Source organism: Esox lucius, chromosome 20 (genome assembly GCF_011004845.1).
Source record: "Esox lucius isolate fEsoLuc1 chromosome 20, fEsoLuc1.pri, whole genome shotgun sequence".
NCBI lineage: Eukaryota > Metazoa > Chordata > Actinopteri > Esociformes > Esocidae > Esox > Esox lucius.
Genome location: NC_047588.1, coordinates 5067027 through 5091566, shown reverse-complemented (window position 1 = coordinate 5091566; position 24540 = coordinate 5067027). Strand labels below are relative to the sequence as shown.

Below are 24540 nucleotides of genomic sequence, written 5' to 3'. Positions count from 1 at the left end.
TTCGGAAAGTGGGCCACTGACAAGCGGAGAAGCGGGGGTTCTAGAGACAAACAGGATCAATCTGTCTGTCTGGGGCTATGTTTTTCACACTGGTAATGTGCAGTTAAATACCTTCCTGAGGTCAGTGCTTCAGCAGGAACTGGCACACTGCGCCTCGCTTAGATGAGATCACTTCTCAGCAGACTGCTGAGCTGTTGACCTCATGCTAATCTCCAGCCATTCCACATCTAATACAGTTTCCCTTTTGGGGGACCCATCCAAGGGAAGGCAAGTTTCTCTCTCTGTCACTCAATGGCACAGCAAGACGCACACACTCCCCACACACTGACATTACATAATATGACACTGCGACACTGAAATATGGCAGCGGAAACAAATTCAACTGAAAAAACGCAGAATCCAAAATGGAGTCATCTCGTTTTGTGAAGTTGCATGTTGTTGTCCTCCGTCTTGACGAGGCCGCGTGTCACACTTCCCACCTCGCCGACCTGCATGTTATCCTGCACACGTCGTATAAGGATTGGAAAAAACGTAGGAAGAAAACGCAGCTTGCGGTGGTCTCCAAGAAGATTCTTGATAGGGAGAATCATCCGTAGCAATAATCATCCGTAGCTGCCAGCAACGGGGGGTGGGCTCTGATGCAGGCTGGGTGTTTTGGCGGGAACAGACGGGCCCCAAACGGTGCCTCACACGACATGAAGGGCCTATCAGTCCATTTAGAATTAAAGAACTTCAAAAGGTAGCAAACGGCAGCATGAGTGCTGGGTGAAGGGGAGAGGAGAGAGATCGGGGGTATTTGGAAGGTTGTGGGGCTGCTTACAATTACCACTTCCTCCCCATAAAGACTTTCAGATGTGCTCCTGCAGTGGCCCCAGCCTGCAGCGGAGAGGAGGCAGCCAGCCTCCACCGACACCACCAGCAGCACCGACTCGCAGCACCCCCGGTTTGTCAAGCCTTATGGACACAACCCCCTAAGCTCGGAGACCACGACACCAGCTCGAGGTGGAGGCGCTGTTAGCGTGACTTATAAAATAGCTTTTGTTCGGTTACATCACCAGACCGCACACTGTTTTGGTTTTCTTTTTACCAGTGCCACCGACTGTTCTACCACAAGTAGACCGGGCACCCAACCCAACAAGACCTGGGAAACTGACCGAGTGGTCGCCGTGCTCCACAGGGTGAACGGGTTGTGCCCAGACAGCGAGAGACTGTGGAACTGAAAGTACCAATTCAACCGGTCCAACACACACTCGGGTGAGAATGCAGAACTGAAAATACCAATTCAACCGGTCCAACACACACTCGGGTGACACTGTGGAACTGAAAGTACTAATTCAATCGCACAAACACCCACTCGGGTGACCATGTAGAACTAAAAGTACCAATTCAACCGCTCCAACACCCACTCAGGTGATTCCTAATGAGTCAAACAATCACACACAAAAAACACGGGTCAAATTAAGTACGAGTGTCAGTCAAGCGTGAGGAGGATTATTTAAAAAGCCTCCACCGTGTTATGGGTATTAATTACTGTCATAATGTTTGACCGCTGAAGACGGGGCAGCCACGTGACCATGGTAGGGAGTGATTTGTATATTATTAGCATGCGGGGCCCCTACGGGCAGTTTATTTCTCTTCCTCGGTTCACCATCAGACTCTGTTTTTCTGGCTCGGGAAAAGAAGTGCCACCGCCTCCCCCTGGTAATCTCCCCTCCTTCACCCGTCTGTGGAAAAGAGAGAGGCGATAATACCATGCCGTCCGGAAGAGGTGGAGAGGGAAAGAAGAGAGTTTGTAACCCAAAATAAAGAAAAGAGAAAAGAAATTGACACGCCTGTAGATAAGGGGCTCGGGGAGTGAATGGGGTGATATTAGAAAAAGTTGGACTAAGCCGGGAGATAATCCGCTCAACCCTGGATTTCCGCCCGCTACTACAGCGATAAAGCCCCCTGGGACAAAAATAAAAGTCAAATATCCAATAAGCAGCCCTCTCACCGCGCTAAACATTCCCCGAGATGCCGTCTTTGTACCGTGGCAACTGCAGAGCTGGTGTGGTGCTCACACACACTCACCTCCCGAAAGGCCACTGCTTCACTGACTCCTGAAGAACGACCCCCCCCCCCACACCAGACAATTAAGGAAGGATATAAAAAATAAATAAGTGACACAAGCAAAATGTTGTTTTTCTTCTTCTTACAATGCTTTTGTCTGGAGAGGCTGACAATTACCCCAGGCAACAGAGATATCAGTGTGGGGGTAAAGGGGCTTAGAGAGCAAATCCTATTACCCTCCCCTCCATGTGAGAAACGCAGAGAGGGCTTCTATGCAGACCCCTGGCTGAGTTAGGCATTTCACCGCCCTCTCGCCATTGTGGGCCATCCCAGCGCACCCCTGTCTGGGATCAAGCTGTCAGCTCAGCGAGGGAAGCTAGAGCGAGGAGCTAGCGCTTTCAGACATTCCCGCACCGTCTCGCCTACCCTGCGTCTGTTAGGAGCAGACAATATGCCGGCGGGAGATGTAATAAGGTGCCGCCGCCTGGTCTCGACATGGGCAGCTGCTGGTACGCCACCAGCGTGAGAATGACACTAAAACCTGTTTGGCAAGGGAAATCTGGGACCTTGTAAAAGGTGGTCTAAGCTGCTGCCTCCGGCTGCACCGCAGCAGCACGGGTTTGAATTGGGATTACCACAGAAATCTCCACTGTCTCCACCCAATAAAGCAGAAATGCAAGAAGATACAGAGAAAAAAGTGTGACAAACGTGTGACAAATGTGATATAATCACATGTGCTTCGATGAAGTGCGACGCTTACTCATGTTCGTTGATGTAGAGGTCTGAAAGCTCATGCCATGCTTCCTGGTCCCCAACAAACCTATAAAAAAATATATAAAAATTGTTAGGAATCCTTATTAGCGTAATCAAACCACGCGTTTCAGCATCCTGGTGAATTCCCAACCATATCCTATTACAACATTTCCAATCAGGCCAAACCCATTACGGCATTATATAATCAAGCAAGCACACAAGGCAGAAAAGAAGAACCAGGCAGAACAAGGGAAGATGGGGAGGGGGAGGGTTGAGGTCTCACTGACAGGTTGCATCCCAGCCTGGCTCAAATCGAATGCAAACCCCCTTTTAATTAAAAAAGGCCATGGGAGGTTAGTGCAAGGAAGAACGCCCAAATCCCTCTGTAAAACACTACTCACAGCTCCAGATACTCGTTGAGCTCGCGGATGGCGTCGGTGTTCTTCCCCTGGGCCTTCAGAATGGAGATCTTCCTCTTCCTCGCTGCCTGTGGAGAGCGATATCAACAGAGGATTAGGCAAGGCTAAGCTTCTCAAGTGTTTGTCCGAGCAGAGAGGGGCTACCCAGTCACCACGTCAGAAAAAATTAGGGGGTCTTTGTAAAGAGCTAATCTGAGTGATCCAATAGGGGATGCTTGTATTTGTCCTGTTTCAGATATACATGCAAAAAAATAAAAATTGGGTGGTTATTGCATCCCAGGGATACACTAGGAGAGAGGGGAGCTGGGATATAATCCCACTGGCAATTAGGATTACGTGCCTTGCCCAAGGGCAGGTTTCCGTTGGGGGCCTTTCGGTGTGTGAGTGGGGGGGCGGGGGTTATGAGCACCATTCCAAACATGCCCTAATAATTCAGTTCAATACCAACTCATTCCGCGAAGATTCTTGGCATTCGGCAAAGTTAGTATTCACTCTTTGTAGCAGCCTTACTCAGCAATTCTCTGCTACGGTTCTTCCACCGTGGGTGGGAAATCCCGCTTGCTTAAAATGATGTCACTTTAAAGTGACTATCACTGACATTAGCGGGCGACTTTAAAAATGATGTCCCGACGAATCATTAGAGATAATTGTTAGCTATAGCTGTGTGAAAAACGAGTCTCAAAGGACGAGCAGCGGGTCATGAGTCAACGTTTGGGGGTCAGCGTGTGTGAGCTCAGCGGCTGTGATAGACAGGGATGACTCATCTCTGGGGGGAAAATAGCGCACTATCCCAAACCCTGACTGTCGCACGCGTTCCGCTACAGCTGCTGAAACCTGACTAACATACATCAGCCTTCTTTCCTTTTGATGTTAAAGTGACCTTAAAGTGGATTAGATTCTCATCAATCTGAATCAAGGGGTATTATGCCCTCTTCTCTGGCTTTTCCGGGCGGTGTTTTGGTCGGTGTGTGGATGTGCGCGTCTCTGTCTGTGTGCGTTTGTACGTACCTAACAGCGGGCCGCTGTTGTCATTAAAAGTGCACTGCCCTGTCTGCCTTAGACAATTTTTATTTATGAAGTGGCATTTAATTTAGTGAGGCTCCCTTACTCCCATACTCCACAAAAGACATTGAGGCCTGCGAATGAGTCACGTCTGAGTGTCTTGAAAATCTGGGATTCTTCTGACACCGCTGTCACGATAAATCTAATAATCCAACACTAGGAAACAGGGACCTGAATTACAGTCTGGCCACTGCGCTCATTCAAGCGTGCAGATCCCAAACTAAATGATGTGCATCCATCGAGTATAGCAAACACTTCAACAAAAATTAGGCCACTTTCCTTGTTCTTGGCTTGCGCTGTTGCGGGTCTCTGGTCCAAGGTAAATCGATTTGAAGAAACCGTCAAAAGCAAGTGGTGCTGTTTGAGGGTGGTCCTCGCGATTTAATAGTCCTCCAGTCGACCTCATTGAAAAGGATTAGTATGAATTTATGAAGCAACAGGGAGTGCGTGCGTGTCCAATTCAAACGTTGTCCTATAAAACACAGATCTCAACATCTCACAACAGTCTACATGGATTGTAGTGTACAGGGGCTGGATGCTATGTGAGATTCTGGAATTTTAACTCGAATCAAATTGCTAACATGTGGAATTTTCCCTGTCCGACCCCCCCCCCCCCCCCCCCCCCCCCCAAAAAAATCAGCGGACCGACTTTTTGTGGATTTTGCACTTGCAGGCCTACCCCGAACCCCTCCTAATACTCGCCCTCTCCCCAAGTCATTTTCTCCCCTGATAAAGAACCACTTGGGGCTTACTCGGAACATATGGAAGTTGGTAGGGCCAGAGAGTCACACGGCACTTTATTAAAACGCCAAGCTCTTCCAAACCGCTCCTCCTCGCTCTCTCCCTTTCTCTCTCTCTGTAAACTAATGATCCGGAAGAACCTGGCAGCGGGGCTAATCCCGCCGTTGTCGTGATTCTTTTTTAATTAGGGTTCTCGAGGACTGTTCGGAGTGGAGCACTGGATTGTTTACATCACCCCTGGAGTGCGAGAGCTAGATTGGACACCTAGCATACGTACACAGAGAGAGGGATGGGGGACTGACAGAGGGAAGAATATAGGGAAAAATAAACAGGGGTGGGTCAAACAATAGCTTATTGGCTCAGTGCAATCTTTCAAGATGTGCCGCAACGCTTTTGGGTTAAGTTCGTTATATGTTTTGGTGAATTAAAAGTGTAGATGGTGTTATTGCAATAAAAGCAATAACTAAAATAAAGCAACACCCCTGGATTTTTTTTTATAATCTTTACGCATGTTTCAAGAGCTGAGTGAATTTGACGTGCATTAGTTGGAATCCAGATTTACAGAGGCATCCAGCGTTCAAATACAGAAGCATTGTCTAAAAAGCACCTAAACCAAATGGCAGCAAAGAGCCAAGACGTCCAATATTAACAGGATCTAGCGTCAGCTCAGTAGAACTCAAGAGTGCATCATGACCTCTGTAAACACTACATTGTCCTGCACTCTAATTGCATGCAATTCTACGTCGACCGCAGTGAGGATTCTTAGTGACCTCAATTGCTTTTCCAAGAAACACAAGCTGTTTCTACACACCAATTTGGATGAAATGAAAGGGTCCGAATTCCATTTATGAGCTGAATCATCCAAAGTGTGCCATTTGCATCTGAATGAATAATTCATCAAGTTACCTTTAGTGCTGAAATGTGTCAGACAGACATTACTAAACTACAGCCCATGTTCTCCAATGGAGGACAGACAAGAGAGAACTTCGAAAAAGTGCATTAACGCAAGGAGCTGAGAATTTCGCCAGATCATTGCTGTAGGTATTGGAACACAATAAAACTATGGAAGGGCTAAGAGTTCGAAATATTTTTTGGACACCGCCATGGCAGAGAAAAACCTTGAGCAATTTCTGTTGATTCAACAATTTTGGTTAATGGGTACCACATCTATTCCACAGCCTGTAATTACAACAGCTCAGTTTCCAATCTCCCGCTCGGCATGCTGGGATGCCTCACAAGTCCATGCTGTGGTCGCCAATTTTCCGCCATTTCTTTGAGCTCCAACCCGGCCCTATTGCACAAAAACATGTTAGAGAACATGCTGCACTCGGAACGGCGGTGACCCTTCATTCAAAGACAGGTGAGCCTAAACTGTGTCAACCCCCAATCCACCCATACCAGCCAGGAGAGGGAGGTGGGGGGAAATGCCGGAGGACAGTGAGGATTTGTTTTCATTAACACCCCAGGGTTTAACCAACAGGGCGCTGGCACTATGATTGACAGACAGCCGTCCGGCCTTCGGAGATCAGGAAACCGGACCAACCCTTCCCAGGACATCCCTGAGAGTCGCTCGGAAAAACTGCTGTGATGGGTGGTGCTCTGATGGCTATAGATTACTATTACCCAGCATTCCCGTGAGATAAATATTATCAAGGCACCTACCCTTTTCCATGATACAAGACCTCACTGTTGTTTTAAGACATCTTACGAATATACAGTTTCAGCCCCTGTCGGTTTGTTTGGAAGGCAATTTAAGAGGCTGGGGACATAAAAACTAAAGGCTAACTCTCTCTGTCTCTTGGTGGTGATTAAAAAGTTTGCGCAGGGTACATGAGGGACCTACTCTGAATCACCTTAATTTGTCAAGTTTAAAAAAACACAGAATTTCCATCAGTGTAATGGTCCCAGGGACAAAATATTTAAAAAATTCAGTACACAAACGCAGAGAATGGATAACCAGTGAACAGCCTTCTTTCCATCTTGTCTTGGTCAGTACCCAAGCTGTTGTATTTTGTATAATGTGCAATTGATCAATGGCTTTTTCAGGTAGACCAGACAGAAAAGCATTGCAGTAATCCAGCATGCTACTAATAAAAACATGAATTCATCTCTCAGTGTCAGTTTGAGATAGAAACAGCCGGACCGTGGCAATGTTCCTCACGTGGTAAAATGCTGTTCTGGTCACATTCTTAATGTGTGGTTCTAAATCTTGCTTAGAATCTAAAATGATACCTAGGTTTTTTAAGCTTTTGCTCGTCAGTCTTCAGGGCTGAGCACTAAATCTCAGGGCTTTGGCTCCAAAAGTAAGAACCTACGTCTTTTCGTGGTTCAGTTAGAGGTTTGGGAAGCATTTAGATCTGTAACATATTTCAATAAGTTACAGTTTGGGCAAATAATTATCTGGTGACACAGAAAGGTACAGTTGCGCAAAATCAAACATTGTGCTTTCTGACACCACTGCCAAGGAGTAACACAGTGCCCTGGGTAATTATCCAGGCAGTAAAGCGTTTTTTCTTTTTTTGGTCTACACTCAAAAAAGACAATGCTATATAATATTCCCTCCACTTCAGGTCACAACATGGATTAGTACAGGGGTTCTCATAATGTGTCATGCAAGACACCTAAAACCACACGTTTTAAATACTGATGAATGCGCACATAACATAAGGCCTTAGACGACGCAACACAAAAGTAGACACGTTCAGTAGATCATATTAAGATAACTAATAAAATAACCATTATCTACTATTAGATATTAAAAGACATGTTCTCTCAGGTATGTTTATTATTTGGTAAGTGAAGTCAGAGAAACTTCTTTAATGAGACAGGTGGGGGCCTGCATTTGGGAGCACAACAGCTGCATCCTGGGTTTGATCGTCGAAATGGCAACTCAGAGATCATCCTCCACATTAAGACAGGGTGTGTATTTGTTTTAAATATACAGTATCTCACAAATACATATTACATATTTGATTATATCTGTTCATGTGACAACACTGAAGAAATTACACTTTGCTACATCGTAAAGTAGTCAGTGTACAGCTTGTATAACAATGTAAATTTGCTGTCCCCTCAAAATAACACAACACACAGCCATTAATGAATATACTGCTGGCAACAAAAGTGAGTACACACCTAAGTGAAAATGTCCAAATAGGGCCCAATATTTTGCGTGGCCACCATGATTCCCAGCACTGCCTTAACCCTCTTGGGCAAGGAGTTCACCAGAGCTTCACAGGTTGCCACTGGAGTCCTCTTCCACCCATCCATGAGGACATCACAGAGCTGGTGGATGTTAGAGACCTTGCGCTCCTCCACCTTCTGTTTGAGGATGCCCCACAGATGCTCAATAGGGTTTAGGTCAGGAGACATGCTTGGCCAGTCCATCACCTTTACCCTCAGCTTCTTTAGGAAAGCAGTCTTGGAGGTGTGTTTGGGGTCGTTATCATGTTGGAATACTGCCCTGCGGCCCAGTCTCCGAAGGGAGGGGATCATGCTCTGCTTCAGTATGTCACAGTACATGTTGGCATTCATGGTTCCCTCCATGAACTGTAGCTCCCCAGTGCCGGCAGCACTCATGCAGCCCCAGAACGTGACACTCCCACCACTACGCTTGACTGTAGGCTAGACACACTTGTCTTTGTACTCCTCACCTGGTTGCCGCCACACACGCTTGACACCATCTGAACCAAATAAGTTTATCTGGGTCTCATCAGACCACAGGACATGGTTCCAGTAATACATGTCCTTAGTCTGCTTGTCTTCAGCAAACTGTTTGGTGGCTTTCTTGTGCATCATCTTTAGAAGAGGCTTCCTTCTGGGACGACAGCCATGCAGACCAATTTGATGCAGTGTGCGGCATTTGGTCTGAGCACTGACAGGCTGACCCCCCACCCCTTCAACCTCTGCAGCAATGCTGGCAGTCAATTTCCCAAAGACAACATCTGGACATGATGCTGAGCACGTGCACTCAACTTCTTTGGTCGACCATGGCAAGGCCTGTTCTGAGTGGAACCTGTCCTGTTAAACCGCTGTATGGTCTTGGTCACAGTGCTGCAGCTCAGTTTCAGGGTCTTGGCAATCTTCTTATAGCCTAGGCCATCTTTATGTTAAGCAACAATAATTTTTTCCAGATCCTCAGAGAGTTCTTTGCCATGAGGTGCCATGTTGAACTTTCAATGACCAGTATGAGGTAGTGTGAGAGCAATAACAACATTTAACACACCTGCTCCCCATTCACACCTGAGACCTTGTAACACTAACGAGTCACATGACACCGGGGAGGGAAAATGGCTAATTGGGCCCAATTTGGCAATTTTCACTTAGGGGTGTACTCACTTTTGTTGCCAGCGGTTTAGACAGTAATGGCTGTGTGTTGTGTTATTTTGAGGGGACTGCAAATTTACACTGTTATACAAGCTGTACACTCACTACTTTACATTGTAGCAAAGTGCCATTTCTTCAGTGTTGTCACATGAACAGATATACTCAAATATTTACAGAAATGTGAGGGGAGTACTCACTTCTGTGAGATACTATGTCAGTGTGGAAAATGTTGCCTCACACGTAGGTTGATCCAAACAGAATCATTGCTGCTTTGGTGTGGATAGCCATGGGTATTCCTTTGCAACTGAAATCCAGAACTCAGCAAGTGTCATTGTGGGTAACATTGCCTTTAAGGTCCAATCATTCGACAGCTCCATCAGCGCGTCCTCCAGGTCAGATGACAGGTGATCCCCAGTTGCCGTGAACGGTTGTCGTATCCAGTCATTTCGTTGTGGAGTAATTGGCATTTGGGAAGTACTTCATAAAGTGATCCAGAAGGCCTTGGAGAGGTGAAGGAGTCATTTCCGTCATGTTATTGAGATCCAGTTCAAGAACCTCTGCGCAAAGAACGCATTATAAAAGGGAAATCAAGTGAATCCAAATAGTATGAATTCTTCTTGATATTTCTCCTTGATATGTATTTTTGCTAGCTATCTAAAAGCGTGCCCACAACAAAAAAAAAATAAGTGTGGCTCCACAGATGTAGGATACAGTTAACGCATGCAACAGTTTCAACCACGCAGTTTTCATTCTTTGTTTTTTTTTCCTTTTTATATTTTACCTATTCTAGTTGTATGCCATATTATATTTAGGTTATTAACAATGAAACTTTTAAATTTTTATGTATTTATAATAGAAATCATCTTGTGACCCCTCAAAGCAATCTGGCGACACCCCTGGGGGGCCACAACACTCACTTTAAAAACCACTGTATTAGTACAGTTTCATATAATATCTTAATTAAGCACTTGAAAGCAATAAATGCTTGACACGGCTGACCCATTGACCCCACCAGATGCTGGGTATGTTCTCTGATAATGCTCTACCAAACCAGTACTGCAGCCAACGTCAGTCCTTATGTATTCTTTTGCATGACCTCTCGTTCAGCTAACGAACAGAATGTTGAATTGGATTTATATGTAGAGCATCCTGTGACTAGTGAGGCATTGCCACTTTTTGGTCCAGAAAAACTCCCTAGTTGCTGTGGCAGCATTCAGGGTCATTTTCTAGTTGCATGATGATGCAACATTCATCAAGTTTGGAGGCATTTGCAGAAAATATGTTTCTGTACAACATTACAATAATAAACTCGCTGCAGCCATCAACAGTTACATAACGAAAAAGGACAAGTGACACGGTTGTAGATTTTAGTTCTTTATTTCTAATCATCAATTTTTTTTTGTTAAGCCTATGATTGTCTGTTTCAGATAGATGTTCAGATTTTTCAGCCTCAAAATGGCTTTGATTTTCTTCAATAACACTTTTGTTTTCATGTTAAGTCACTAATAGCAGATTGCAAAAGCAAATACAAAGTCAAGAATCAAGACTATATACTGACAGCTCTACATAACCCTTAACAACTAAACCAAGACTTACACAAAAAACCTAAAATAAAACAGGACCAATGCTTTAACCTGATAGTAACTTTTGGGGGGTATAGAGCAAAATAATAAATGTATTCACTGTCTCAGTAACTACAGAGGACACTGTATAGCCCACAGCCAGTACCAGAGCCACAGCCAGTACCAGAGCCACAGCCAGTACCAGAGCCACAGCCAGTACCAGAGCCACAGCCAGTACCAGAGCCACAGCCAGTACCAGAGCCACAGCCAGTACCAGAGCCACAGCCAGTACCAGAGCCACAGCCAGTACCAGAGCCACAGCCAGTACCAGAGCCACAGCTGGTCCTTGTGGAACACCACATGTTAATAATTCAGTCTGAAAAAAAATGTAATGCTACTTAAGACTAATGTTGGAAATAATAGCAGCAAAGCACATGGGAAGATCAAACAAATTAAAGCTGAGACATCTCGTTTTATTAGAACAACGAACAGTGTGACCATCTTAGTCCAACAGAAACAGAGTAAAATAACAAATGACTGTGAATTACAAAGCGGAGGATGGGAAATACTGGGGCTAAAACAAGGGGGGCAACAGTTCCACTCCAGAGCACTGATAGAGATGGGGGTCTATTCACCCTCAGCAGAAAAAAGGGGAGTCCAGGTGACTGCACCCGAGCGTACCAATGTTTATTGATTTTGTCAGCAAGGCTGGTCGAAACAGACAGTCAGCGAGGTGCAGAATCCCCACATGGTGTCCAAAGAACAAATGTCTAGGCTCCGTCTCTAGCACTTTGTCAGCCAAGAGAAGATGTTTAATATATCTAAGCAAGTCCATGTGTCAGAGCAACACAGAAAACATGTTGAATGTCTTCAGGGGGTGCGCCAAAACAAATAAGGTCAAGGATTCTTTTGAAAACCCTTTAAAACATTTATTTTCTTGCATGGCCGCACGTCCTTATGGAAACAATTAACAGCAGGTACAATGTGTTTTGTGTTGGTGGTGGGGGATTGGCAGAATATTTCACAGTCTTTCAAGTCATTTAGCAGAAACTCGATACATTGAGAGATGATTGTATATAATGTGATAATTTCACTATTAATCTGTATTTCTGATGTGAATAGCATGTTATAAGGGGCCAGATAGTTTCAGTTGCTGAAACCTCATTCTAGAGTTCCGGGCAGTCCAAAAAACACAAAGGGCCCAAAAACTTGTAGGTGTAGGTCTTAAGATGCTGTACACAGGAAATTGTCCAAATTCGAAGTGACATTGCGGAAACAAAAAAAATACTTTCTGGACCCTTCTATAACACGCCATTCACATATCCATTTCATATAGATATCGGTGCTAAATACTGAAATTGTATTTTAAGGCAACAATAGTACATCACTGAAAAACCTATAAGCTCTCTCTGCCTACTGCTAGATGTGAACTGGGAGCTCTGCACCTGAGAGTAAATCCACCTTAAAGTAATAGGGCACTTTTGAACTATTATGGCTGAAGACACAGTTTTTCTGGAAATCTGCGCATGCAGGCCTGATATCAAAGTGCAATGGGATATTCCATCCTCCAAACAAAAGGTTAAAGTGGCAGAATTTCTAAAATGCTGTTTCAATTAGACAAACACGGTTAACTCCTTCCTTCACAGCTTTATTTGACCCAATGTTACGTATACGTCAAACATGCCCAACCCTAACATAAGGTAATAAATCCCTTTCCTCCCTCTCCTGCCCCTTCTCCCGTTCCAATCTCCCTTAAACACTTGTCATTCGTGTGGGTGAGAGCCTGATCAGCAATGTGGTTGAGGTCAGAAAGGCCAATGGGAGTTCAGCTAAGCAAACTCACACCACTAATACCAAAGGTCTTCAGCAGATTTAAAGCGGTCCAAAATGTTTCAACCGCAAGTGTAACAAAATAAGAATAAAAGTGTGTGTGTGTTTTTCCTTTCTCTCTTACCGTATTGGTAGGATCCTCTTGCAGTATTGAATCATACTGCTTGCCAGCCTCCTCGTACCTTCGAAAGCAGAAGGGGTGGTTGTTTAATGGATCGCGGCAGTCTCACCAGTCAAGCAAAATTAGGTGGTGGGGAAATCAAAGTTCAAGGCAATCACGTTTCTGTATACAATGCAACAGGCCGCTATGGTTACTGACTGAACCCTTGCGGAAATCAGCAGTGATCTAGAGCAGGAAATAAACAGTAATTACCGCTGCTGCTCAAATAGCCCGCGTTGTGAGAGGCTCACACCACTTAACAATGAGTCAGGAAACCACTACAAATAGAGGGCAGTGCGCTGATTTGAAGAGTGTATATGCAAGGACTGCCTTTGATTTTTCTGAAGGTGAATAAAATCAAACTTTTTTTTATTTTATTTTTTACATCTGGTCATTTTTTGTTTAAAGAAGCTTTCCTTCTGAGCCACGGAGAATAAAGCTACCTCTGGTCACAGAGTCGGAGTTACACGGCAACACAGTTTCAAAGTTACGGAAAGTGAAGGAGGACTCCGTACGATTCTGTTTACAATTACGGAGTTATGAGCTGTAAATATCAAACCATACAGAAATGTCCTGGCACCGGCGAGGTGGGGAGGCGTGTGCACTTCACTTGTCATGTCAAATCACGGGTCGGCTGGGACGATTCCGAACATGGTTTTTATTAGAGCCAATCTGCGACGCTAACAGTTCAGCATCCAAAAAACGCTGGGGCTCTCATGATCAGAACCTGTTCCGCCCGCCGCAACCTACAACAGAAGCGACTCTGGTTCCCATTAGCAGTGAGCGGCCCCCACTTCCAGCACCACTCCTTCCTCACTCCTCATCTACTTTATTACTCAACTGCACTCTGGGAGACTTCAGATGGCACCAGGCAACCACTCATGAGCCACTTTGATTTGCTTTATTTATTTAAGGGGCTCAACTGGAGAGTGCACATGGGGGGGAATAGTAAGTTAGTTGTTTGGTGTGTCGTTCCAGTGGACCTGATGCCAATTAAAGGCCACTGTGTGCCGTTTCTTCAATCTGACAGTACAGGGGCAATCACTTTCAATTATCACATCAACTCTGACACAACCGATAAACTAGTCGCGGTGATCCGGGGGCGGTAAACAGATTGAATTACCCGCAGTCCAGTTCCAGGAAAAAAATACCCCATGTTTATCTTTCTCCCCTACACTCACGCCCTATATGTTTTTATGAATCACATTGGCAGACTTAAAAATAAAACGGTGCTGAGGAGAAACAAAGCAGACATTGTGCTGGCATGTCAATATTTACCGGCGGGTGAAAATTCAAGGCCGGGAGACAAAAGAACACAGGAAAAAAAGTGATAATAAAGCAGAGAACACAGAGGGAACGTCGGACTGGGAATACGTGGGAAGCAAACCACATCCTTCATGGGGAATCCCTTGGTCAGCCTTAAGAGACACGGGATGTGCTACACCGAGCACTGAACCGTTCAGTTCTTTTTGTCAGCGGTGGCTTCCGAGTTCCAACAAAAACAAAGAGCCCACCGCCACACACGTCCAGGACCATCGTACCACTTAGGATCTGCTAACGCCTCCTTCCAAACACACGCAGACACACCCCACAGCCCTGAAATTGTCCACCCGTGTTTCATTGAGAGACACTGATGCTTACTTTTCCAAAGCCTCCAGCCGCATTCCCCCTAATCGCTTTACTCGTTGGCTACCTGGAAACTGCTTCTTCAGTTCCTGTAGACAAGTCTGCAAAAGAAGCAAGCAGAGGCCAGGTGCAATTAGAACTGATGGACTGCAAAAAACTGAGCCCATCCAGAGTAATGGGCACCCTTGGTTGATCAAATGTAACATTTAACAGAGGTAAAATTATCTTGATTAATTAATATTTTGCTCAATAGCAGCTGAAAAACAATGACATTTATTTCATCTAATTCCGGTAAACCCTGTACATGGGAGACAAATTCAGTTGAACAAAAATACTGTTCCACATTAACAAAATCTCATATAATGTGTACATGGTTTGGAAATGGTCGGGCAAAATAAGTGAAAAAATTGCTTACCTGGTTTTGAACTGAGAGGCAGAGTAATGCGTATTAAGTTATTGAAAACACTTGAAACTTCTGGTTCTAATATGTATGTTCTTCTACTGGATCAGTAAAAAAACATCTGAACTACTTACCCAAAAAGAAAGGTGCCAAAAAAGTAAATGTCAAGCCCAATACAGATTTTTCTATTATTATTACTACTATAATTTTTCTGTGGCAATGCATTGGAAATCCTGGTTTATCTACTATCCCCATCAGACACAAACAAGAGTAAAATTGTAAGAGAAATTATTATTACATAACCAGGTGTACAAATAATTAAGCAGACGTGAATACAACTAATGGGACATTACCAATGCTTTCATAAGCCAGAATGAATCATTAAAGAACAACAGCATGACATTGTTTTTACTCTATACAGTGAAACTCAATATTTAGTCCAATTAAACCTAGCAGGTTATATTTTTCCAACAAGTGAATTTGCTTGGATTCCAATACAAACATACACCAATCAGCCATAACTTTATGACCACCTGCCTAATATTGTGTAGGTCCCCCTTTTGCCACCAAAACAGCCCTAATCCGTCGATGCATAGACTCCACCAGACCTCTGAATGTCTGCTGTGGTATCTGGCACCAAGACGTTAGCAGCAGATCCTTTAAGTACTGTAAGTTGTGAGGTGGGGTCTTCATGGATCTGACTTGTTTGTCCAGCACACCCCAAAGATGCTCGACTGGATTGAGATCCGGGGAATTTGGAGGACAAGTAAACATCTTGAACTCCTTGTGGTCCTCAAACCATTCCTGAACCATTTCTGCTTTGTGGCAGGGCTCATTATCCAGCTGAAAGAGGCCAATGCCAACAGGGAATACCGTTGACATGACAGGGTGCACATGGTCTGCAACAATGCTAAAGTAGGTGGTAAGTGTCAAAGTAACATCCACATGAATAGCAGGACCCAAGGTTTCCCAGCGGAACATTGCACAAAGCATCACACTGCCTCCGCCCGCTTGCCTTCTTCCCATAGTGCATCCTGGTGTTCTCCAGGTAAGTCACACACAAGTCACACACACACAGTCACACACACAGTCACACACGTGATGTAAAAGGAAACCAAGCCATCTTCTTCCATTGCTCCGTGGTCCAGTTCTGATTGTAGATGCTTTCAGCAGTGACCAGGGGTCAGAAGGGGCACCCTGACTGGTCTGTGGCCACGCAGCTCCATACGCAACAAACTGCAATGCACTTGTGTGTTCTGACACCTTTCTATCAGTACCAGCATTAACTTTTTCAGCAATTTGAGCTACAGTAGCTCATATGTTGGATCGGACCATACAGGCTAGCCTTCGCTCCCCATGTGCATCAATGAGCCTTGGCCGCCCATGGCCCTGTCGCCGGTTAACCACTTTTCCTGACCACAGCAGACCAGGAACACCCCATGAAGGCTGCAGTTTTGGAGATGCTCTGACCCAGTCGTCTAGCCATCACAATTTGGCCCTTGTCAAAGTCGCTCAGATTCTTACGCTTGCCTATTTTTCCTGCTTCTAAAACATCAACTTTGAGGAAAGCATGTTCACTTGCTGCCTAATATATCCCACCCACTGACAGGTGCCATGATGATGAGATAATCAGTGTTATTCACTTGTCAGCGGTTATTATGTTATGGCAGATCGGTGTAAATATGCTCATTTAACACTGGAATGGTGTACTACCAACCAAGGGGTTAAACACCCCATAAGAGTAAGCTTAGCTCATCTTAGCGAGTGTTCTTTTAAATTGACTGTTCTACACAACATTATTCCAAAGCCATTCAAAATGTTGTTTTTCCCAAAAGACTGACAGGAATTCTTTGACCAAATAAAGATTGTTTCAAATTTGGCAGGAGTGACAACAAAGCAGCAGTGACTGTGAGAGATGGGTTTTGAGGTTGTTGGGCATGGGTGGTGTCTGTCTGTAGTTCACTTACCCAAGCCAAATCATCCCGACTGCAATCCAGTGCTGCGATCATCACCTGCTCATAAATTATCCATACTGGGCAGAGGAGACAAACAGAAACAATAAGTTTCAATATTGCAGGTCAGTGTAAAACAGAACATCAAAAATTATCAATTGACATTTGAATTCCATGTGAATTCAAAGTGCCTTATTATTCTATTGAATGAAAGGAATGACAGCAGATTGACACAAGTATCAACTTGAATTCGGTGTAGGGATCTTAATGCTCTTGACATGATCCTTTAAAACTTAGGGAGTCCATATCAGAGTTTGATTTGTGAATATGCATATTTAACAAGCAAAATAATATGAATCTGCTTAATAACCCACTCATAACTATTCAGTCCTACATTAGTGACCGTACACCCTCTACAGTTCTCACCAACGTAGAAACCCACACACCACTAAATTGTAAAACATTCTATCAGCCAATCTTGGCTTTGTATGTAAATATCTTCAACATTTTCCTTAAACTATCAGACAAGGGCCAAATGTAGCTGCTACATTTTCTCAGCTGCACTTCAGTTCGTATCAATCTCTCCTCTGTATGTTGTTTTTCAAATGGTATTCTAAGATGGCCTACTTCATAAAACATGTAAATTCAATAAGGTCTTTAAAAAAAATCACACAAAAGAGAAAACAACGTAGACTTTCCACTGGTACTGGGAAAGAACGCAAACAAACCTGCTACCCAGAGCAGTGGGATATGATGTAATTTCCCCTCATCTCCCAGCCTAAAATTGTAAGGCTTTATTCATGAGGTTCATCAACGTAGTCCAACACATTTCATCTAGTGGTTTAGCAATAAAGATTAAATGTTTATTGAAGTGTGCATTCAATCACTCAACAGTAACAGTACAAGACTGTGATTAATTGGCTCAGCTAATGGATCCAATTAATGGAATTAATGTTAAATGTCAGACAAGTCTGTTTTGACAAGAACACCAGACATACACTTCCAAACGCTGTCTAGTTGTTAATTGAGGAACAATAAAACTCAACTCAAAAAGAAAACTGATATGCCAAAACAAACAAACGCCTGGAGTTTTTCTTGCCTTTTTATGATTCCAGCTCTTGTTTTGATAATTGCCATCTTGTTTCACAGCCAATTTAAGAGCTGGTTTCAATAAAACCGGGTGTGCTAAGTGTAAACCGTGCTCTTTAAAGACTGTATGAATCATAATGACTTCAAGGAAAGGACACTTCCACAGAGTCATTCAGCAACTTCAGATAGTGAGATAGATGTGGGCTTTTATATAGCCTAAAGGCAAAACTGAGTGTAACGCTTACCAAAAGTCAAATACAGGATCTTTTTTTAAACAGTTACACTTAGCATCCAACTGCATCATTCAATTAAAAAGCTGAGACACACTGGTAAGGCAATTAAAAATGTTGAACAGGAAAAACTGGTATCCGCATGGTAAGATGGTATCTGCACTGTTTGACCCCATCACCTTAGTTATGGATTAGTTGATGAAACAAAGAACAACCAGCAGTGCGGCAAAAATAATATTTTTTTAATTGCAGACACACCGTCTTTGTTGCTATATCCCAAATATAGTTCATATAAACAAACATATCACATCTTAAAACTGTACTACCCTATTTTGCTGGATATAAGGTGGAAACAATTACCCCTCCCCACATACACACACAACCCTCAACTGGACAAATCTATAACCCCTCCCCACATACACACACAACCCTCAACTGGACAAATCTATAACCCCTCCCCACATACACACACAATCCTCAACTAGACAAATCTATAACCCCTCCCCACATACACACAAAACCCTCAACTAGACAAATCTATAACCCCTCCCCACATACACACACAACCCTCAACTAGACAAATCTATAACCCCTCCCCACATACACACACAACCCTCAACTGGACAAATCTATAACCCCTCCCCACATACACACACAACCCTCAACTGGACAAATCTATAACCCCAAATAAACACACAACCCTCAACTAGACAAATCTATAACCCCACATACACACACAACCTTCAACTGGACAAATCTATAACCCCACATACACACACAACCCTCAACTGGACAAATCTATAACCCCTCCCCACATACACACACAACCCTCAACTAGACAAATCTATAACCCCTCCCCACATACACACACAACCCTCAACTAGACAAATCTATAACCCCTCCCCACATACACACACAACCCTCAACTGGACAAATCTATAACCCCTCCCCACATACACACACAACCCTCAACTGGACAAATCTATAACCCCTCCCCACATACACACACAACCCTCAACTGGACAAATCTATAACCCCACATACACACACAACCCTCAACTGGACAAATCTATAACCCCTCCCCACATACACACACAACCCTCAACTGGACAAATCTATAACCCCTCCCCACATACACAGGCAATGATCTCTATTTTTAAGGATGATAATCTACACTGTTCATATTCCTTTTTGAAAAATTCAAATCATAACCATAATTGCAATATTTGACAAAGACATGACAAGTCAAACTCTTATCCAAATCATGCAGCATATCGCCCAAGAATTGCAACAGAACAATGTAAATAACATAAATGTGAACAAAGACTAACATTTTACCCCAAAATCTCTTCAAGTATCTTGCACAGGGTTTCTGAAAAGTACCTGTAATCAGGGCAATTAGGCTAGTCTGTTGATGTCAGTACTGCCTTTTCAAGAACACTGGATTTTATATGCAGAGATCTGCTTTAGAAGATCAAACTTCAACCTCATGCAAAATACCTTCAAAGGAGTTACAGCGCACAAGATAACATTCAAAGTAACTAGTTTGATTACTTTCTTTAAGCAAGTTTGCGGAGTGAGAAAAGCATGGCCTAGCAAGCAATGGGGGTTTACGGTCTTGCCTGAACACAGAAAAAAAAAAATATTCACCTTGCAAACTCTGAGAATGGTTACCTAGAGTTACTGGTCAAAGGCTCTAAGCACTAGGTTACTTAATACCTTGGTTTAAATTACAATATATTTTAATTTGTTTCACTATTTTTTAACAGGTAAGCCAATTGAGAGCCAATTCTCAATTTTAATCATGACTCGGCCAAAATCATAAAATTGCTTAAGAGGTCAGGACAACATAGAACAGAATCACGCACACTAACACTCTGCCACAGACACTGGGAACAATTTCTTTATAAGTCACTTTTAGGTAAATGCCCTCTACCTTAGCTCACCTCTAAAAATCTGCTACTCCTCCGGAACGCAACTCACAATCTGGTTTCTGGTCTCCTAAAGCCTATTCTTCATTTGGTCGCCACTAATTTCAGTTTGCTCCTCTCAATGACAGGAATGAGTTGCAATAGACCCTTAAACTCGACCTAGTCTCACCTTACTTCTTGTAAATGGGCTCATGTCTTACAACTGCACCTGCTGAATACCCTATTCCGATCTATACGTGTCCTACTTTAATGTCACTTAATGTTTGTACATCTGCGTTGCATTTGTACATTTATTTATTTAATCTTTTTACATTATTTAGGTAATTCTGTGTACTGTCTTCAAGCAGTTGTTCATGATTGAGAATGTTTTTTCCAAGTTACTTGGAAAAAACAGGTCAAAATAAAATATCAAACTAAATAAAATCTGAAATTCTAATACAAACAAGAATAAAATAAGTCAAATTACACTAGCTACAGCAAGACACAGTCTGATGCTCAGCAGGAGTGTGCCGAGTATTCACACAAAATTAGTATTGTTATGGATATGAGGAATTTGAGAGAACCCCCATAGATATAATATAGATGCTGTCTGTAGGCCCTCTGATTTAACACATTTTACAAAGCGATTGAAATTGTTTTCCACAAACCTTGGTTGCTGAGTCTATTAATTTGAATGAAATCCTTGACAGAAAAGTGTTTTAGTCAAACCATAGTACTGCTTGTTGTCTACAGCAAATATGATTTTGTGTAGAAACTATTAATAGGTTGAGGCATACCCATAAAAAATTAAAAATATTTATTTACCCTGGTCATTCAAACAGTTTGTCATTAGGTTCATATGGCACAGCATGGATGATTATAACATGGAACGTTGTACAGATTAAAAACACAGACAGCAGGGACTTTAAACAAAGCCCAACTATTCCAAATCAAATCCTAGACTACAGGCATGCGGAGAAAGTGTGTGCAGATGATTCCAGGGAAAAACTTCTAGAAATGGCAAGCTAGGCTGTGTTCTGTATGAGATTGGAGAACACATCAGGTCAGATACCCACGGTTTGCCAGATTTGACAACCTCTAAAAAAAAAAATCAGCTGACAGGGGAGTATTTTAATAAACATCGGTCTGCATACAGAATGTTCTTAAATCCTAGATTACTTTTAGTATTCAGAGCAGACATTGTTTCAAATCAAACCACAGGTAACTTTTTCTGATGGTAAGTTTGGAGACTAAGATGGCCATTGCAAAATGAAAATTTTAGTGAAATAAAAATTTGGGGACTTTAGTGTGTGTTTGGGGTCATTGTTTTCCTGGAAGATCCAGTTGTGGCTACGCTTCAGACTCCAAGCAGAAGCAATGAGGTTTTTGGCTAAAATGTCCTTGTGCTTGATAGAGCTGATGATGCCACTGACCAGAGCAAGCGCCCACAGACAAGTGGAAGCTAAACAGCCCCATTACATCAATGAACCACCACCACATTTTAGGTACGAGATACTTTTCTACATACATGTCCTTCTTTTAACATCAAAGCGGCTGCGTGTGGGCATGGCTGCTGAGAAGTATGTTAATACGTGCTTGCCTCATCTGGCTAAAGCTCTTGGTTCCAATCCACTTGTCAGTGCGGTTTAGCAGACTCCTGTTGCTTACATTAGTTCTTGGTCTTAATAAATACATTTTAATAGCACATTTATAGCCTATTGGCATCGAACGGCAATGTAATGCAATGACTAGGCATCCAATTTGCTCCAGTATTTTAGCCGTACGCCATACGTATTTTTGCTGTATGTAAGCAGAGCCAGCCAAGAAGCGTGAATGTCTCTTACTGAGTGAGTGCTAATTGTTAAATAGCATAGTGGTTAGAGATGCAGATTGCCATGTAGTCGACTGGGGTTCGATCCTCACCATGGACCAAACAAAGTAGGCATTAGGATTTGTTCAGGATAGGCTACAACTTTGCTGGCTACAAGCTTCAGTAGCTACATTACAGCAAGCCTAAAGTAAAACTGTTCAAGGTTACAATGCAATGCAATGGAAGAACTTGCACTGACAAGGACCATTACGATTTACATAGTGTAGTGGTTGGCTATTCACCTGGCAGTATAGCTACTGTATAGATTTTAGCTAGCCACTTACAGTAATCACTTTCTAATTTATGACGTTGAATGTAGTGTTGTGATCCTGTTATCTGTTGTTGGTTAGTAAAACTGTTTACGTTATATTGCAATGGATGAACTGCACCGACAAGGTCCATTTCGATTTACATAGTGTAGTTCATTGCGCAGTGGTTAGCTATTCAACTGTCAGTGCTTCCAAAAGAAACAAACCAGCCATGGAGTGATTGGAGTCATTGTTTTCATTATAGGTACTTTATAGCTTTTAGCTAGCCATCTATAATGTGTTTCTAATTTAACACGTTGAATGTAGTGTTGCAATTTTGTTAAACTGTTGTTGGTTTGGATGTTAATAGGGAATGTAGGGAACTAGTTTCGAGTTTCAACTACTTGATTTGACAATACAGGAATAGACATCACATCTCTACACACGTATAACTTGCAAAAACACCCGCTGTTTAAATAGCGTAGTGGTTGAAGACACAGTCTGTCACAGGAAACTGCGGATCGAATCCAGCCAGGGGAACAACATTCAACATTCACACCTACATTAAATCTTGATCCTATTATTAGTGTTATCTGCTGGAGTGACAAGATGTTCATTGATTTGATCAATGGGATCTATATTGAACACATTGCCAGAAACAATCTTCCCTTTGTGCTGCTTCTATTTGTTGCCTGATGACATTATAGATCATCTGATTTCAGTGAAATCTAGTTTTGGGGGTAATTGTCTATTTTGTTTAGCTCTATTACAAAACCATTACATTGGTGTGAGGAGAATCTTGATATAATACTTACTGTCATCTCCGAGTTTAGATGCATGTTCATTTATTAACTCTTCGGCAACATCCACAATTTGTTCACTGTTTCTATGGTTGTCCTCTCGCCACTTCCGAAGCTTGTCTCTCATTTCTGTGAACACATATTGGAGAAGATCTGTCAAGGGTAAAGGCATGATAAAAAAAATGGCATGCTTTAATACACAGTAACCCATGCAGATTAATGCAAGGAACACACGGGATTAGCTGCACATCTCGGCTCCAAAACCGTCTCTGACATGGCTGATACAGTACAGAAATGCCAATGCGCTACCTAGCAAGCTAGCTAAAGAACTGTACAATCCCGACAACCCCCATAAAACCTCATCGCTGTCAACACGGGGGTTTGAAAGAAGAATTCTCTTTTGATGGTTTCAGTTAACTACCTGGTCTAAAATATATGCATTAGTACTATCCATTTGCAAGGACCGTGCGTTTTCGAAAGCAATCGCATCACTCAGACTCCGCAGAACTGCATGACTGTAGATACCAAGTAACTTACGTTAGCTAGCTAGTTATTATCAAGCATTAACTATCTATTGACAACAGAGGTATACAAAACGACAACAATGACTAGTTAATTGGATCCGCAGCAACATAACTTGTCAAAAAATAAAAGAGCTAATCATGCCAGAAATACTGTGGTATCTAGCAACCTACCTATATAGGGCTAACTAGGGGCTGCTACTATAGCTAATGTAGCTAGCTATCTCGTGTTGTTAGCCAACTGCTAGCTACACTACATGTACCGTTAGCGGTTGGCCTGAGAACGAGCAGGACATACGCAGCTGTATATAAAGCATAAAACAGTTGGCTAAATATACTAAGTCGAAACATGTCATACAGTACATTAAAACGTTCTGACGTCTTAATTTACCTTCCCAGGTTACATCGTACATTTCTGACACCGACGCCATCTTACTTGGCAGCACTAGTCTGCTACGTCATTGAACTGGGTGTGACTGGTTTCTGTTCTACTACCTGAGTTTGAACACTCATGGACGGTTTCCCGGACAGAGAAGCCTAATCCAGAAAAACTCCATTGAGCTTTTTTTTTTTTGTCATAGAGAAGGCTAACTACCTTCTCTGTGCTCAGTCCAGGACTAGGCCTTATCTTGGCAAAACCAGCCCATGGAGATTTACCATTGAGTTGGATTTTTAGTGCATGACTATAATAATATATTATAGTCATGGAATAGACTTAATCTGAGAGTGGGAAACTTTGGGCCATTGTGTTGTGTGACCACGTGACTGACTACAAGGTAGAGAATATAGATGTCTGTATAAACAGCAGTTTTCCTTACACAGATTAAGCCAAGTCAATTATTAAAAATATATTCCCATGGGGCCGGTAAACCTAGTCCAATTTCCAACCCAGTTCAATCTTCATTTGGCTTAATCTCTGACAGGGACACTGGGAAATAGTTATATAATGACTTAAGTGTAAGGGGCAAATATCATTGAGTGTTATGTATAGT

General features: G+C 42.9%; 1 protein-coding gene across 1 annotated transcript in view; it reads right to left on the bottom strand.

Moving 5' to 3' along the window:
- Positions 1-24066, bottom strand: part of emc2 (ER membrane protein complex subunit 2) — a 34001-nt gene extending 9935 nt beyond the window's left edge. The window contains exons 1-7 of the mRNA XM_010905666.4: positions 23940-24066; positions 23043-23156; positions 16896-16960; positions 14544-14629; positions 12867-12924; positions 3204-3289; positions 2810-2869 (exon numbers count right to left, since the gene is read on the bottom strand). Coding sequence (XP_010903968.1) covers positions 2810-2869; positions 3204-3289; positions 12867-12924; positions 14544-14629; positions 16896-16960; positions 23043-23156; positions 23940-23979 — 509 coding nt within the window. The 5' untranslated portion in view covers positions 23980-24066. The remainder of the gene's footprint in view (positions 1-2809; positions 2870-3203; positions 3290-12866; positions 12925-14543; positions 14630-16895; positions 16961-23042; positions 23157-23939) is intronic.
- Positions 24067-24540: the final 474 nt, after the last annotated feature.